Here is a 17,034-nt window from a genome sequence, read left to right as displayed (position 1 = left end):
ATAACATTTTGTTTTCAAGCACTAGTGTTGGTTAATAGTTTGAATGATTTAGTGAAGACTCAAGAAATGCAATAAAAGGTATTAAGTTTATTTTTTGGCACACATTTTGAACCCGACAGCACAGAACAGCCATACAATCACCACAGTTTGAAGATGAGTGTCACCAGTTCAGTATTGAACCAAATGTCTCCCCTTCTGTTCCTGAGTTATGGTGTTGAATAATGGACAGAAATATGGTGATGCCACAGTGAAATTGATCTTTTGAATATAAAACGTCGTCACTTCATCATTTTTATCCCATTACACGTGTTAAATATTCATAATTAGCGTGGGAATTCTTAAGGACAAAAACAGATTCTGTGAGGTCTCACTGACCTTTGACTTCTGAAATCTAATCTGTTCATCCTGGAATTCCAGCGAACATTTGTGCCAAATGGGAAGACATTGCCTCCAGGCGTTGGCGCTGAGATGCCGCATTCATGAGAGACACATGTGAGAGCAGTGACCTTGACCTTTGACCTCCCAAAGTCAAAATCAGTTCAACCTTAAGTCCAAGTAGACATTTGTGCAACATTTGAGTACATTTTCTCCAGGGGTTCCTGAGATATCACAAGAATGAGATCAATGGCTGGATGGACAACCTGAAAAAAGAATGCGTCTATCGTAGAGGCGTAAAAGCCAGTTGCACAGAGAGAGAACTAATCAAATGCCCAATTCAGACGGGATTAGTTTTACATTGGGTAAGGTCATTTTTACCTAGGGTTTTAGTCCCGTCAGAATGCACCATGTCAATAATTATTCCAGAGAATGTCAAGAAAAATAACACCGTATATTTTTTATTCATTACTTTAGTCTATGGAACATCACAATAGCACCTGCGACGGTTACTCAGAGCCCAATGTGACTTCTTAGGATTTCTTTTATACAACCAACAGTCCAAATCCCAAAGGTATTCAATATGTAGTGATAAAAACAGAGAAAATCCTTACATTTGTGAAGCTGGAACCAAACTTTACTCAACAGTCCTAAACTAAATGCAACAGGCTCCTTTTGTCATATGGGAATAAGACACAGTTGCACCAAATGTTCACAGTCTAACATTTGCAAACCCATGAGAATATCATGTAATGTCTTTTGGGACACAAGCTAAAAAACCATATCAAAGTCTCACAAAAACAGCAGATTTCCCTGAGATCCAAAGCGTATAAATACTACAGTACACAAATAAATAAATAAATACAAGAAATTTTAGGAAAACATGATGTTTACAGTCATTCATCAAACATGGTCTTATAAGAGTTTTTCAGGAAATCAATGTAGTTCTGAATGCTTTGCTTGTGGCTCTCGGATTGGTCCAGGCTGAGCTGCAGGTCCTTGAGACGCACCTCGAACTGCTTCTCTGCCTGCAGGTTAAAAAACAGACTGTCAATGTCAGTTATTTATTCCACATCAACACATATGAGATCACATCGAGGATGAATTTGGTAGCATCTGAGCATGCTCCGTTACAGCCATTGGCTTTAAATGCTCAAGAAAAGCGTGATACTCACAGTGAGCTTGCTCTGTTGAAGAAGCCTCAGCTCGTTATCCCGTCGGCTGTTCTCTGCTTCCAGCTCCATGATTTTGGTCTGAAGGGCCTCTTCTCTGGCAACTGCCTTGTCTTTTACCTTATTGACCTGGACAATTGAAACCTTTTAAATTATAATCACGTGGTGGTCAAGAGTATAAATATAGACTGTTTTTCAATCTGTGACTGAACAGATATGTCTTTATATGAATATGTCATGAATTATTGAAAGCTTAAAACTATGAAGTGGGGTGTAGTTAAACACAAAAAGAGATACATTTATAGGAAAAACACTTGATGCTTTGTCATTTTTTGTTGATGTCTTGATCTTTTTCTTGCTGATCTACTACAGACTGTCTCTGTACCTGCTGTTTGACGTCTGATAAAGCTGCCTCCAGCTGACGGCTGAGGGCATGGCACTCTGACGAGCGCTGGTCCAGCTGCCGGTTACTGTAGCCAAGACCTTCCTCCTGAGCTGTGAGCCTCCGTACCAGCTCCAGGTTCTCCTGCTGCAGCTTGTCCATCTTCCTGCAACCACGTTCAATAATTTACATTTCTGAACCCATATAAAAAGGAGACGCAAACGGTCAAATCTGAACAGACACAAAAGGATGTCTTACATTTGGAGATGCTTCACTTTCTCGTGTAGTTGTAAATTGGCATCGTGAATGGTCTCCTTCGTCTCCACAGATGATCGCAGCAATTGTATCTGACTCTCCATCTGTATAAGAAAATGTAAAGTTCAGAGTAATCTGTGTTGATTACAAGTGACAGGAGCAGAAAAAGGCGGATTTCACATCACATGCAAAATGGCAAAAAATAATGCAATCTTGCAAACACTAAACGAGCAGATTCTGGACACCAATTCATTATTGCTGATAGAAACGTGGGAGAAAAGGACTCAGACAGCACAAAACACATCACAAACAGGTATGAAGGGAAGGTTGGTTGCTACCTAATTTTTTCCACAGCAATTTAGAGCTTTTATCACAAACATCAAACTCACAGATGCGGTGACAGTCACATGATTGCACTACCGCCTAGTGGTCAGATGCATGGGAAAATGAGTATTTGGAATTCTGACGCCACAGCTCACGTTGCACACCTTAACCTGCAGTTGCCTAACGGACTCTGACTTTTCTGAGCACTTCCTCTCCGAGCGTCGCAGGTTCTCCTGGCACTCGAAGAGACTCTGCTCAGCTGCACTCAGTAACTCAGGGTAAGACTTCAGTTCGTCCACACGCCCCTGCAGCTCCTGCCTCACCTGGGCTCCAGAGGATGGCAGAAGGAGTGGGGTGTTGGGAACAGACAAAATATTAGACTATAGATTCACCACATCTCTCAAAGAGATGCTGACAGATGTGAATACTTTAAACGTGCAGAATGGGCCAAGATTCATATTCAGGCTGAGCTTCCGCAGTTGTTAGTTGGAATATTTTGCTACCCAGAGTTATTGTAAAAAAACATCTAACAGCTTAGTGACTGGCAATTCAAGAGCTGGAGAAAAAGTGCTGCAGAGCAGGTAAAGAACAAAAACGCAGTTCTGTTAGAGTTTTTTAGTAAAATAACAAAAATAAAGAAATTAGTATTTTTGAATATCACATATATTGTTAAGAAAACATACTGGCATTCATTAAGAATGGTGCAAATTAAAAGAGTTTAAAACTTTCACAAAATATAGTAAAGAACTCTACATGGAGAGACAGGAGGTTACCTTCTCAACTTCTGTGTCTTTTCCGTCTCGTGTCTCCGCTGTCTCTCTTAAAATATTTGCATAGTTTATCCTCAGCTCATCCAAATCAGCTTGAAGCTCTGCAGCCTAGAACAAATGCAGAACAGTATGACCAAACCTGCTGTGTTCTTCCCTACGCCTGCAAACCACCATTATCGATCTATCATTCATTCAACAACCTCAAGAGACTACATTCAGTGTTCTCTTGACTTTAATTAAAATGCTTGTTAGAATAAGCCGATGCAATCACTGCGATCATCCTCTTTTTTGTGAAGGACTTTTCAAAGCAAAAATGGTAAACAGTGTTAGAAAAGCACGGACCTTGACTAATTTATGGCATGAAAATAAAAAGGATCAAAGGATTAACAGTTGCCTGGAAATCAAACTCAACAGTTAAGATTCTTAAAACTTGTTAGTGTTTCACTGTGTGTTCCGAGGCCCGAGGTCCAGTGCTTTTCCCCCCACAGTGTTATTAATCATAACAACCAAAACATAGTTGCAAAGCAGTACTATATTAGTAATATTCATTATGTGTGGGTTTGTTAATTTGCAAAGATGCACTTTATGAACATGTTTGTATATGGGAAGTCTTTGTTGACTACAGAGCTCATTATCTTTATTTTTCAAATTCAAAAATCTACTGAGGGAACCATAATACTCCGGGTTGGAGCTCTAAAATAAATAAAACAAAAAAAGAGACATTTTACAAAAACTATAAAAATGAATATGCAGATGACAAACCTGATATTGGCACTGTTCAGCCTGATGTTGCCTCTCCTGAGACACAACCTTTTCCTCTATAAGGGCGGACTCACAATCAGCCAGCTGCTGCTCAAACTGAGCAACAGATGCCTGTGATCACACACACATTAAAATTGTTTTAGTGACCGATGAGAGGGAGCGAGAAATGTTTTCAAACTTTAAAGCTATGATAAACTTAGACAAACAGAGGAGGAGCTCCACAGAATTGACAAATGTTACACACTGACTGGTTTATCTGTCAGCCACCTGCAGGCTACCAAATGGTTGAATCAATAATTATTGACAACATTTTTATGCAGCAAATGTTTTACTTTTACAGGAACGATTCTGGCGCTCTTGTACCTTGAGTGCTGCATTGTTGACGACGAGGTCTCCATTTTCAGCGCTGAGTTTTTCGACACGTTGCATCACAATTTCATTATCTGCAGCGAGCTCTACCTTCTCCTTCTGAAGCCTCGCAGTCATGTCCGCAATTTGACTTAAATAGACATTAAAAAACCATCAGTGAGGTAGTTGCCATATATGTGTACTTTTTTTCCACTGTGTGGTGTGTGGCAAAGAGAAGTGACCGACCTTTTTAACAACTCTATTTGAGCTTCAAGTTTGTCTTTCTCATCCATCTCACATTCTGTTTGCAGTTTCTTGGAGTCTCTTTCTAAACAGGCATTGGCCAGCTGAGCATCCTGTACGCCAACCAAGAAAAGAAAGTAAAAGCAAGATTAGAAACAATGAGACTGTGTGTAGAAAAGACACTATTTTAACAACATCTAATCATAAGCATTTTGACTTTGTACCTTTTCCCTTAATTGTGCATAGCATTTCTCTATAGCGGCTTCAAATCTCTCAGCTCTCACTTTCTGCGCTCGGGTGGCTTTCTTGAAAGATTCTTTGTCCTGTGCCGCCTTGTCAGTCAAAGAGGCGATGGATCGTTTCAAATCATCGATCTCCATCTTTTGCTCGGTCAAGGTTCTCTCCATAGTCTGGGGGGGGGGATAAGCTATAATATTACACATTTCTTTAAAGCGGTTTGTCTAGAGTAGTAGGCTGATAAAAAGGTGTACCCGTAGCTGTACTGTTAGACGGCTGTTTTCGGCTTCCTTGTTGCGCAACTGCCCCTGCAGGTGAGTACGAGTCGCCTCCACAGACTTGGTCATTTGAACTGCACTCTTCATGTTCTCCTGTGAAGACCATAGACAAATGCTTTAAAATGCATTCTCTATCATTTTTAGAGTCTGCAAGCGCATTCAAGGGAAAACTTCTGGTGTGCTTACCAGCTCTTCTCTCCGCAGATCCATCAATTCCTTAACTTTTCTTTCCGTCTCACTCAAATCTCTTTTTAGATGCTTTAGGACAAAAGTTACAGCAATCAGTATGATTTGAGATGGGGATTTGCATTATTATTATTATTATGAGTTCTTTTATGCAATAAAATTGCCATTTTATTTTAAAATGTATCCAGTCTCATACAGTAGATGCCTTTATGTCATATCTTTCAGTCATCACATTAATTTATTACCAAATTTGGTCACTATCAAACCAGTACTTAGTTCAAAAGATGAATCGTTTTCACATAATAAATCTTAAACCACAATTTAAGCACAATGCTTAATTATCTTATACTTAAATTAAGTTATTTCCTCTTGAGTTGTTACATACATTCACAGTACCTCATTTTCACTCTCAGCCTGTGTGATCTTCTTCAATAAGATTTCTATTTGGTGGTTGGCATTGATTCGATCAGTCTATATGGAAAAAAGACATTTTCATTTCCAAGAAACATTTCAGAGTTTCACTTGCTGTTACAAACTAGCTACAGTACTTCTACTAACATAGACCCATGGATAACTATCGTCCTGAGCAATATGCAGTAGAAGGTGGAAGTATTGTAACCAACCTCTTCATCTTGGAGCTGTTTCAGTTTCTGTCGAACAGACTTATTTGTTCGTCTAAAATCCTCCAACTTCTCAAGCAGAAGTCCTCTCTGCCTTTTAATTCTGTGCTTATCAGTAGTAGACTGTCTCGAAACCTTAATTGCAAGATTTAAAAAATAAATAAAAGTTAGAATAATGGGTCGTGAGAGGTTTCCTGTATTGAGCTCAACTTGGTGCATGTGAAATTGCAACTAACATACAGCAAATTCATCTTCTATGGCATCTTTAAAAGACACAAGTTGAATGGCAGCAGAGTTGGCGGCTGCCTCTGCATCCATCAATGTTTTCAGGTAAGGGCTTTTTCCATGGGCAAAGTCTCCACGACTAATTGAAAAACAGGAAGAACATACATTAGGCTGTGGCAGCTGGTGAGTGGATGTTTAGACTGTACTGTATGTTCAATAGGGTCCCACCAATTTATGTCGGCCTCTGGGGTTCTTGTATGGAGACTGCTGAGTGCTCTGCTCCTTCTCCCCAGCTCATGAGAGCTAGCTAAATCACCGCAGCTCAGAGTGGCATCCTCCCTGGTAGAGCTGAAACCAAGGGGGGTACTATGGAATTCATCCCCTGGAGACATCTCTCTTAGCACTGACAAAGCAACAAACATCACAAGTTACTAACTACCATAGCAGGACGTCTTTTTTAACTAGCTTAATAATACTGCATAGCCTAGCTTGTACATTATTGTTATACACGCACATGTGAAGGACAGTGAGAGTAGGTTGTCAACTAAGCTTACTCCATAGCAACAGACAGTCGACTGTGGTTAAGTGTCTGCTACGTTAAGCTTCAGCTACGTTATACTTAAGACAGAAAGTATCATGCATATTATACCAAGCAAAGCCACTGACATATATATTATGGCTATTGGAAGTAAAACAAAGCATTTCCTTACAAAACAACACCACTGAAATTGTAAATATTACTTACGCCTTGTGTCGGTTGTAAATGAAGCTCCTCCAAACTAAACAAGACCCTCCCTCTTACAAGATCGAACATGATTGGTCAACTCTGAGGCAACGTAATGACACCAACGTATTTACTCGCTGCCGATTTGTTCCTCGGTGACATAGTGGGCGGGGCTAAGTTTGATTAAGGTTGCGAACAGCCAATGAACAAAAGAAGGCAAAGAGACTGGTTGAAACCATAGAAACGAAAAGGAAGTTTACTGCCGTTGTAGCTCAATCCATCTGTGGGTATCGAGGTTATGCGTATTATTGATATTGTGTACATTTTGTAGCAGATAAGATAGATAGCAGAGTGTCAGATATACACTCAGAGTGTGTTCAACTTGTTGTAAGTACTTCTTCAGTCGAAGTTAGCTGGACAGCTAACGTTAACCTTAATGCTCGGCGAGTGGAAATGTTCAAAGCAAAAATACTCTTCATTGGTCCCAGTCAGGTAAGTAAATGGCTTCCCCCCACTGTAGCGTATATTTTACTATTACATAGATACAAGCTGTATGTGCTTAGCATGTAATGCGTCAGCTAAAACCCCTATAGATGTGTCAGAAACCATCAGAAATGTATGCTTGGGTCAAAAACCCGTAAACGTTTTCAAATGTGACTAGTTTTACATGTGTATGTTTATGTTAACTGAAGCACACAGTCGTGGTGAAACATAGTGTGCTACTCAATTACTTACAATTGTAAATTCATCCTTCTAAAATTGTTTGTAAAGCTACTTTATACTTTTCCACGCCACTAGATTTATGGGGCAGCTGTGATTTCTATTAAGGGTTTTGCAGGTTATTATTTTACATAAAATATATGAACAGCTTGTTGTAGATTAAACTACCTAACTGTGTGTGAATCGTTTTTTTGTAATAATGATCTATCATTAAAAGGCATAATTACATCAAAAGATGCAATTCTACCTGCATTATGATTAATTAGTGTACCTGAAGTACATTTTGTATGTGTCGCAATGGCTATATGGTGATCAGCAGTCTGACAAGCTGACTAAAGTAGCACACATTTGTCTTATCACCGAAGAAAGCACAGGTGTAACTTGTTACATCAATGACAACTCTGTTCCATGGGTGTTCCACCTGCCATACTGCATGCACAGCCACAAATCAACTGGAATGAAGCCTTTATTAGGTAATTAATTACACCTGTGCATTTGCTGCTGTGACTTCAATGGCTGCTAGAAAAATAAAATTATGACACTACTCTATGATACTTTGGTAAAATTTAACCGTCACAGTCGTCATTTTTGACCTGACAGGAAAAAGCTCACGTGTAACTGATAACATGACTGATGACACCAAACCACCTGTCCCAGAGTAAGCCATGATGGCATAATGCCACAGCCCTCCAACTGAACACTTAAAAAAACAGAATGCATTCATTGTTATTAATAACACTTGTTCCTTTCCCGCTGACAATTCAAAATGTCCGCTTTGTAAAAGGCTTTTTAGTGGTACAGTTAACTTGCATCTCAAAAGAAGAAAGTATATGTGTGTCTAATGATTGTAACTTATGTCTATTCTAAAATCATCTGTCTGTTTTTCAGAGTGGGAAAACCGTTCTTGCAAATTTTCTCTCAGACACAACAGAAAATGTGGCAGGACAATACAGACCTACTCAAGGAGTAAGGTACAAACCCTGCGTCAATGTTATTGTTTTTTACATTATAGTTACATGTTAAATCCCCAAGAAGAGGCAAACATTATTGAGGGTGTCATTTTAAATTGAGTGTAAAATCAATTACCTCTTTGAGTACATGATTAAAGCAATATGTCTATTTTGCCTCGAGAGATGTTGAAAATGCACCTTTTTTTCTACCGTTTCAAGGATAGTGGAATTTGAATCACAACCTGAAGGCAGCGGTGACAACGCAAAATGTGATGTTGAACTTTGGGACTGTTCAGGAGATTATAAGTAAGTTAAATATCAAACATTTTCAACTATCAAAGGCTTATATATTACCATCTTATTTCATGATACTTAAAAAAACCCATTACTTTCCATAATTATTACTTCTTAATGTACAATACTTAGATGGAGATTTACAATACATTCTCTTTATACAGATTTGAATCATGCTGGCCTACTGTGATAAAGGACTCCAGCGGGGTGGTGATAATTTTTAATCCAGATGTTCCAAATCACCTCAAAGAAATAGAGACATGGTATTCGATGTTCATCTCCTCTCAAAGTTTGCAGGACAAGCAGTGTTTACTCATGGCTCATCACAAGCCCAAAAGTGGAGTAGAAGATGGACGGCTGCCTTTAGGTATTTCCACTGCAGGCCTAACCAAATCTGTTGTATGAATTATTATTACTATTTCTGGGCTTACATGTTCATTCTTTTTGATGCAGCCCCACATTTGGGCAGATTGCCGCTTATTAACTCCAACCTGGAGGAGGAACCAGAGGACGTGAGGCAAGCTTTCCGCAGATACTTGGGAAATGTTGTCAATGCAATGTCGGAAAGTCGAGAGCGAGAGGAGATGGCCATCTTTACATAGCAGCAAAATCTATAAAATGTGCAGCTTGACTGAGAAATACTTTGTTGGCATCGATAATCTCTGTTCAAGTGACATTCATGAACACTAAAGTTATTTGGCTGTACATTACATTTTCCAAAACTCCTTGCAAACTTTTTTAGCAAAATATTTTCTGACAGTTAGTCATTCTACAGTGGCGTCTTGTTGTTCTTCTTTTTTGTGTGTCTTATAGCTTGTGTGTGTATATGTCTTGATGGATAATGTATGTCTTGTGAATAAAATATGACCAAACTCATTCTGAAAAAGAACACTCAAGAGACACTAAATATACATCTGACTATACATTGTTTATTTTAGATTTTGGTGCAAGCTGTCAAGAATTATAAGTGCAAAATGAGAGAGCAGTACAATTTTTAGACATTTAGACATCATATCCAACAATGCCTCCTTTGCCAATGCACTCTCCGATGTAGAACCACATCAGCACCTCAGTGGCAACAAGTCCATTCCTTAAGGCATCCTACAAAACAAAACAAAAACTAATTTAACAAAAGAAAATGGCTTGAATGACAGTCTAGGCTTAGATAACGAGTGATTAATGAGTCTTGACAATGTAACAGGAAATAATTGCATTCATTTCATTAGATTTATTGTGCATGAAGTTTGTGTAATTGCTAACTTTTGACATTATCAAGGTAATGGTTTTTGTCATCTTGGTGTTTTTATTTGCCCTTTTTTTTATCTTCCTATACTGGTAGTTAGTTAATATGGCCCAGTTTACTTATATGGTCTCATACAGTTATTTAGCCATTTCTATTGTACACTATATTCCTAGAACAAACTACAGATTATCTGTACTTAATTCATGCAGGTGTACTCCTTGTCTAATTACGCCTACAATTCACTCACATTCTTCCATTCATTCACATATTGCTGACTTCTCCACAAAGGGTTCACTCACACATCAATGAAAGCCAGGTTATTCTCAAACGTGTGCGGACTCACCTTTACTGTGGTTTGCCCCAGGCGCCCTGACTGGTAGCTTTTAATGAGGCCCGATGCTGCCTCTATAGCTTTGGGGATCTCAGCAGGGGACGGTGGGACGAGCTCCACCCGGGCGTAGTGCCAGAAGGTCGCTAGTCGGGGTTTGGAGTACGTGACAGCGGCTGCAAGTGAGACACACACACACAAAAGTGTTAACCAAGGAGCATCAACTCAAAAAGCCACCGAGCCATTTCGCCTTTATTTTTTATAACCATCTACAACCAAACTGAAAAAGTTTCTGAAGACCACCTGCTGCAGTAGACACCTGTGGTTGTCACCTGAGTTTACCAGAGGTCACACAGTAGTTGTGCAGCTGCTAACAAGCTATAACTATGTGACATAGCTCGTGCTTCACGGTTTAGTACGCCAACCCAGAAGTGGTAAAAAAAAAACAAAAAAAAAAAAAAACGAGAGAACTTACCACCAACTAAAGTTGGAACTTTTGCAACGAGTTTCTGCACCGCCTGAGCCATGTTGAAGTGCAGCGGCGCCCACAGACACCAGAAGAAGAGTGGCTTCTTTTTGTTTATTGGCGGGTTGCAAACATAACTTTCTTTGGTGCATACCGCCACCAACTGTAACGGAGTATGTAACACTATCATCTACGTCTTTTTACAAAAAAAGAAAGAGGAAATAAAATAAATAGATACAAAAAAAGAATAATCATAACTGTAAAGAGAGAGAGAGAGAGAGAGAGAGAGAGAGAGAGAGAGAGAGAGAGGTGGGAGGGGGAGGTTAGGTTATATAAATGCTAAATTATTTTAAATAATCCTCCTGTCTCTTTTCAATTCTTGATCAATGCCTTCTGTGTAACACACACACCCTCTCCTGTTGTTCTCTATGGTTGTTCCCAGTATGTCACCCAGGCTTCACACTCTCTGCACTCTACCAGCCAACCTCATTCTCTCCTCCGTGAATCTCTCACACTCCACCCATATTTTAAAAATACAATGAGAACAAAATAAAGCACATAAAAGTTCAGTACCGATCAATCAAACGCACAGGAGAACAGATTTTTATTTAAAAGAGTTAAAAGAGACACATTTCTATCAAACTGATTCAGTAAAGTCGCTTGAATGATTCTTGTTTTAAACAAAGGGAATTGTTTTGATCTTGCAGTGTTTCCTTCTAACCATCGTTATAGATGTTCAGAGGAAACAGCTGAACGATCTACATTTACAATACAGCACACATTAAGGGTTTCTCATTTAAGACATGAGTACACGCACTAACATGCCTTTGTACTGTAGTTTTTTCATTAGGCCTACAAGACTGCCGTGAGGATGTCATCCAATGATATGAAGATTAAAGAATCACCTCACAAAATGGGATATAACAGGATACTTGTGTATTTTTGTGGGAAAGTGGGAGAAAGAAAGGAGCAAACGGCAAACACAAAGCATGCACTCTGTGTGTATAACATGGATGACTAAACCATTACTCACTCTCCTCTGACTCAGCCTGAGCCAAAATAAAACTGGTGTAACAAGGTGCAAAAGAAAATCCCAAGGCAAACACCAACTAGACTATGATCTGTTTGCAAGCTGTAAAGAAAGTGTGATACCTGCAAGATACATGTCAGGTCAATTTTATTTCTATAGCCCAATATCCCAGTGCAGTGTCATCACACTTTTAAAGGATAATTCACTAGATGGTGCTCTCTAATAGGTTACAATGCCGAATAGAGTTATAGAGATAGATGAGAACAGGAAACTGTATTTGCTTTAAACTCCAGCCGTACGCTGAATTAGCTTTTGTTCAGCTAAAGCATTGCTTGAACAGTGGTTAATTAAGTTTTACAACACTCTCATCGGCCAGCTCTTTCAGCCATTGGATCATTCCACCCAGGTGCAAAACTGAGCTTTGCACCTCTGCCTTCAGAGTGTACAACAGCACGGACTATGACCTCTCTCTCACACACACACACACACACACACACACACACACACACGCACACGCACACGCACACGCACACGCACACGCACACGCACACGCACACACACACACACACACACACACACACACACACACACACTTACACTTCACTCGAAGCACAAACCTTTCCCTCTCCATTGTCTCTCTGCTGGACTGATTAATATATACCTTGCCATACTTACCATATGGTCTGTTCTATACTATGTTATATTGGTGCACTATACTTATATACTTTATTCTATACTATTTTACTACACTTCATCATATGTCTCATATCCGTCACTAAATAATATTGCACTGTATTGCCACTGTCAATACATTACGTCATATTATATTATTCATGACAAACACTAGTACTACTACAAAATGAGTACCACTACTTAATAATATAAAATATTAGCCTGACTGTTTACATAGACCTGTTGATTCTGCTGCTAATCCCACCTCTGTATCTTCATCAGCACCACCTATTTTGCCATGTAATTTTGTTCCAAAATATGATTTTATAGTTTCTATCTATATTCTAATATTCTAATGTATCTAGTTTATGTACCTCTTTATTATTGCCATTACTTTCAATACATATTTAATTTGTATTGCTGCGACAACAGAATCTACTCACTGGGGATGAATAAATGTATCTTATCTTTATTCCCACTCACCTGTGTGTTTATCCTCATGTCTCTTGTTGCTTTATGCACTTTAATGTAAAGCACACTAAACTTACATGGGATGCAATGTAATAGAATTGCCTTGCCTTGCCATGCCTCATGGGGGAGTCGTTCATCTCCTGATGCCAACAGAGCGTTTGGTGATTTCATCATTTCAAACCATGTTTCAAACTCATGCTGCACAGGCACTGTTTGAACTGTATCTTGAGCTCAACTCAAGTTGCCACGGTTTCCGAAAATACTCAACGTGTCAGCTTGACTTAGGGGGGAAATGAATTAAAAAGAAAAAAAGGCATAAATGTGTTTCCATTTGAAGTAGCCATTAAAATGTCTCCTTGGATTGTGTGGAAGAGTGGATCTAACTTTGAGGGTATTAAAGAGTCACTTTAGGTGGTATATTTTTAAATATCAATGTTAAGCGGTGAAACAGTACCAGTGATTTACTGCGATGCACAGTATAAATCACCACTCTCATTTCTAAATATGAAGCTAGCTTGCAGACAGTTATTTAAAGACTTCAAGCAGGGAAAAACAGCAAGATTGAGTCTGCGGACAAGTTATTTTATTTTTTGCCTACCAACATTGGAAATCGCTGCGAGAAATAGTCCAACACATAACCCCAAGTAGAACCACATCTTGTTGTTCTAACATTTGTGTTTTTGTACACAATATAAAGTGTTTTTCTGCTCTAGAGGTTCTGTGGATTATCTGAATTATCTGTTCAAATGGATTTGAACAGATAATTGGATCTGCTGTAGTTTCAGCAGTTTTTTTAATGGGTGGTTCCCAAGCAGCAATGTGCGGGGCTGAAAATGGAGCCAATGTAAAAGTGTCAAAAACTTAAGTTTCTTACATAGATACTTGAGGATTGCTCCAAAAGCGAGCCAATCCCAAAGACCCCCCATGTTAAAATGTCCAACTTTATGGCAGAAATAAACACGTTTACTGCCTGGTATAAAAAACGCTTTTGGTCTCTAATTTCCAAATTCCAAAACTATTTAGTTTATATTAGGACAGGTGGGTGTCATCACAGGAGACTGCAGACTTCAGTGGGCCTCAGCTCCATCCATGCTCCACCTCTTGTCATATTTGTGGAGTCACGCACTGTCACCGTGGTGACGGATAGAGTGGCCCACACTGAGCTTCATTTTTGCTCTTCAGAAACCTATGGTTGTCTTTATGGAGACAAGATACATGTTGTATACAGTGTAAGGTAAGGTGGGTCCGGTTTTGTTTGTTATGCACACATGAGGGATGTGATACACTATTCTACTGACCTACAGTAATTTGCCAAGAAACTTAACAACGTGTCAGACTGCAAGAAGTAATAGTAAATGTAACTAACAAAAGATTTAAAATGTTGAAATAATAGTTTTAGGAGGATATTGATTCAACACATTTGTTAGACCTCGCAGAGACACACAATTTTGGTGAGTTACAGTGAATGTAAACATAACTGTTGTTTGATCACTAAAACAAAACAAAAGAATTTCCGTAGGGCAGCTTTAATGCATAGACATGATAGTGGTTTCAATCTTCTTCCAGGTTCTCGGCAAGAAAGCAAATAGGTGTAATTCTCGAAATGTAGAGCAATTTATTTTAGTTAAGAGCAAAATACATGCAATGAATATAGCTGCTGGGTTTTAGCTGACGCGTTTAACTTTCTGAATGGTAGATAAGGGAAATGAAGTGCAACGTTTCCCTCAGTAGTGATTAGTTCTAAGGACTGTGTGAGTCAGAGAAACAGACTGATAGAAATGTACATAGAGACAGGAAGACAAAATGAGACAGGCAGGGAGGCTGCAGTGACTAAGTAGATCTTGCCTTTAATGGTCTAAAACTGCTCATACATTAGACTAAAACAAATTACATCACCACCTAGGCCTTGGCAATCAACACGAATACACACACATTTGGTGATAGAGGAGCCGCACCGGCCATGTAATCAGTCTTAGTCCAGAACGAACATCATCCAGTTCTGAGTGTGGATCTGTGGGGAAAGGCCACGTTGATTGCCAAGAGTGAGCTGATGAAGTCATTTGTTTTAATCTCACTTGTGGCTGCTTCAGAATTTGAGACACCAAACAGATCCATTGAGTGCATTCCTCCTGTTCTTACTAATTATCATCTCATCATCATTATCCTAATCATTGTTCCTTGTCATTTTCATCTGTCTGTGACTGTCTGTTTTCCCTGTCTCTGGCCCTGTTCGTATATCTTTTATCCACATATCCCGGTTGTTGATGCGGTTCACAACATTTACAAAGAGTTATTTCATGCACGCTCTGATCAGATTTGGCTTCACTGCTTGCACATTTTATCTGTGTTCATACAGCTAGCGAACATAATTATTGGGTGTGTTTACATATTGGATAAAAAAAAAAAAATGCACAAAACACCAATGCTGGGATGCGTACACACACACCACCTGCTGCAAGTTCACTTGTGATCTGATCATTTTGAATGCGTGTGTGAGCAGGGTTCCTGATTTTATTCTTTGTGTCAAGTGAAATCTTGTGTGTTTAGTTTTCACTTGAAGCTGCTATAATCAATATTTTTTATATAACAGAGGATCAAATTGTGATATGTAATGCCAAGGGGTGAGAGATCTATCACATAGCATGATTGATGGATTTTATTTTCTTTATTTTTGGAGTCCTGTGTTATTATTTCAAAATTATGTTGGATCCCTCTCACTGTCACTCATAAATACGTCACTTCTCTCCAGAAAACCACCAGCTCTGAGAGACAGCAATGTTTTCAGACTTGGGTGTTATGATTTAATGCTGAATGTTTCACGCTGAGCTGCAACCTGCTTCAGCACACAATGGTGACACTGTGTGATGATGCCAGGCGCACTGCACCATCTGCAAACAGCAGATATCCCACTGTAATATCAGCCAGATGCTCTCTAAACCTAAATTAAACTTGTCAGTGAATATTAGGAGAACAGCGAACACAACCAATTGTCAGAGTAAGGAGTGCAAATGGGGCCAATTCTGGCAGAGATCCCAGCACCTCGTTCACTGTGGATGGTTGAGCGTGTTATCAGCAGTAATGTGACCATTATGCCAGACCACAGAGGTAATAAGAATTATGAGCCCCACTGCTGAGGTCTTGACTTACAGATAGATTGTTGTTCGGGCTCCAAGTGAGACGAGCAAACTGAAATGAAGTTTCTCCACAGGTGCCTTTTCCTCTGTGAGTACTGTGGGCACTGTAGAAGGCCTTGGAGTAATTTCCTTCATAATAGAAAGAGCCAGGTGTTGTAGTGGTCGAGCTAGGATATTTTTTCCCATGGATGAAGAGACGCCAGTGCAGAAACACAGAGAAGATTGATGTCACGGCTAAGAAAATAGGTTGATGGATAAGTGTATGAGTAGACTTTGTTGTTGCTACACAGTAGGAACTATTACAGTTCTGGTCAAAGCAGAATACGGCACAGTAAGGACCAAGTTTTTTGTTTTGTTTTTCAACTCAGGGTTATTAATCAGCATCATTTAGGCTATGAAGTCTGGAGGTTGGGAAGTATAGTGATCAACCATTCTTATCACTAAACCTGATTATTGGCTTTCATCTAAATTCTTTAAAATTGTCAATTTGGCTGCTAAGCGATTAAACAAAATCCCTGGGGGTTGAGGAATGATGACATCAACCTTTGTAGTATCTCAGGCTAGAACCGATTATTTGACTATTCAGATATTTGATTGTTGGCCTTGGTATAATCGTTTTAAATTTTTAGTGTTTTATTTTCAAAGTTATAGAATAACTGAAAGACACATGTCGCAGCACAGTATTTCCATTTCAGCTCAACTCAGAGTCTTTACCGGCAGTATTAGCTGCTGTGCTTCAGCGATGTTCGGCTTTAAGAAACGTTGCATGCAGGCTGAAACTCACCACGGTGTTCTGAGAAGGAGAGTGTGGACCTCTTTTCTTCA

The 17,034-nt window shown here is 39.3% G+C and overlaps 3 protein-coding genes across 3 annotated transcripts; 1 reads left to right on the top strand and 2 right to left on the bottom strand.

The window, feature by feature from the left end:
• Positions 1–1,083: 1,083 nt before the first annotated feature.
• Positions 1,084–6,569, bottom strand: LOC310957869 (outer dense fiber protein 2-like; the record flags this gene model as incomplete). Its single annotated transcript, XM_083928607.1, has 16 exons — positions 1,084–1,403; positions 1,551–1,676; positions 1,933–2,095; positions 2,188–2,288; positions 2,673–2,831; positions 3,282–3,386; positions 4,041–4,151; positions 4,404–4,539; positions 4,635–4,744; positions 4,856–5,041; positions 5,123–5,239; positions 5,333–5,404; positions 5,729–5,803; positions 5,956–6,087; positions 6,193–6,316; positions 6,406–6,569. The coding sequence occupies 16 exons, from the start codon at positions 6,567–6,569 to the stop codon at positions 1,272–1,274; spliced, it is 2,013 nt and encodes a 670-aa protein (XP_083784733.1). The 3' UTR covers positions 1,084–1,271.
• A 675-nt stretch (positions 6,570–7,244) lies between these two features.
• Positions 7,245–9,582, top strand: ift22 (intraflagellar transport 22 homolog (Chlamydomonas)). The gene is made up of 5 exons (XM_083929010.1): positions 7,245–7,393; positions 8,510–8,592; positions 8,791–8,877; positions 9,030–9,232; positions 9,319–9,582. The coding sequence occupies exons 1-5, from the start codon at positions 7,355–7,357 to the stop codon at positions 9,465–9,467; spliced, it is 561 nt and encodes a 186-aa protein (XP_083785136.1). The 5' UTR covers positions 7,245–7,354; the 3' UTR covers positions 9,468–9,582.
• A 202-nt stretch (positions 9,583–9,784) lies between these two features.
• Positions 9,785–11,007, bottom strand: LOC310957375 (ATP synthase subunit g, mitochondrial-like). The gene is made up of 3 exons (XM_083927917.1): positions 10,912–11,007; positions 10,452–10,612; positions 9,785–9,966 (listed from the first exon to the last, which is right to left on the bottom strand). Exons 1-3 carry the CDS (start codon positions 10,961–10,963, stop codon positions 9,868–9,870), a joined length of 312 nt encoding a protein of 103 aa, XP_083784043.1. The 5' UTR covers positions 10,964–11,007; the 3' UTR covers positions 9,785–9,867.
• Positions 11,008–17,034: the final 6,027 nt, after the last annotated feature.

This window comes from Echiichthys vipera (genome assembly GCF_963691815.1).
Source record: "Echiichthys vipera genome assembly, chromosome: 15".
Classification (NCBI taxonomy): domain Eukaryota; kingdom Metazoa; phylum Chordata; class Actinopteri; order Perciformes; family Trachinidae; genus Echiichthys; species Echiichthys vipera.
The sequence above is the reverse complement of the archived record's forward strand: the minus strand, read 5'-3'. Positions and strand labels throughout refer to the sequence as shown.

Bases quoted from the DNA above. Each gene is read 5' to 3' on its own strand.
- ift22 (XM_083929010.1), top strand. From the start codon at position 7,355: ATGTTCAAAGCAAAAATACTCTTCATTGGTCCCAGTCAG. The intron at 7,394-8,509 runs GTAAGTAAATGG...TCTGTTTTTCAG, and splicing joins TCTTCATTGGTCCCAGTCAG to AGTGGGAAAACCGTTCTTGC. The intron at 8,878-9,029 runs GTAAGTTAAATA...CTCTTTATACAG, and splicing joins GACTGTTCAGGAGATTATAA to ATTTGAATCATGCTGGCCTA.
- LOC310957375 (XM_083927917.1), bottom strand. From the start codon at position 10,963: ATGGCTCAGGCGGTGCAGAAACTCGTTGCAAAAGTTCCAACTTTAGTT. The intron at 10,613-10,911 runs GTAAGTTCTCTC...TCTCACTTGCAG, and splicing joins AGTTCCAACTTTAGTTGGTG to CCGCTGTCACGTACTCCAAA. The intron at 9,967-10,451 runs GTGAGTCCGCAC...TTTGTTTTGTAG, and splicing joins TGGGGCAAACCACAGTAAAG to GATGCCTTAAGGAATGGACT.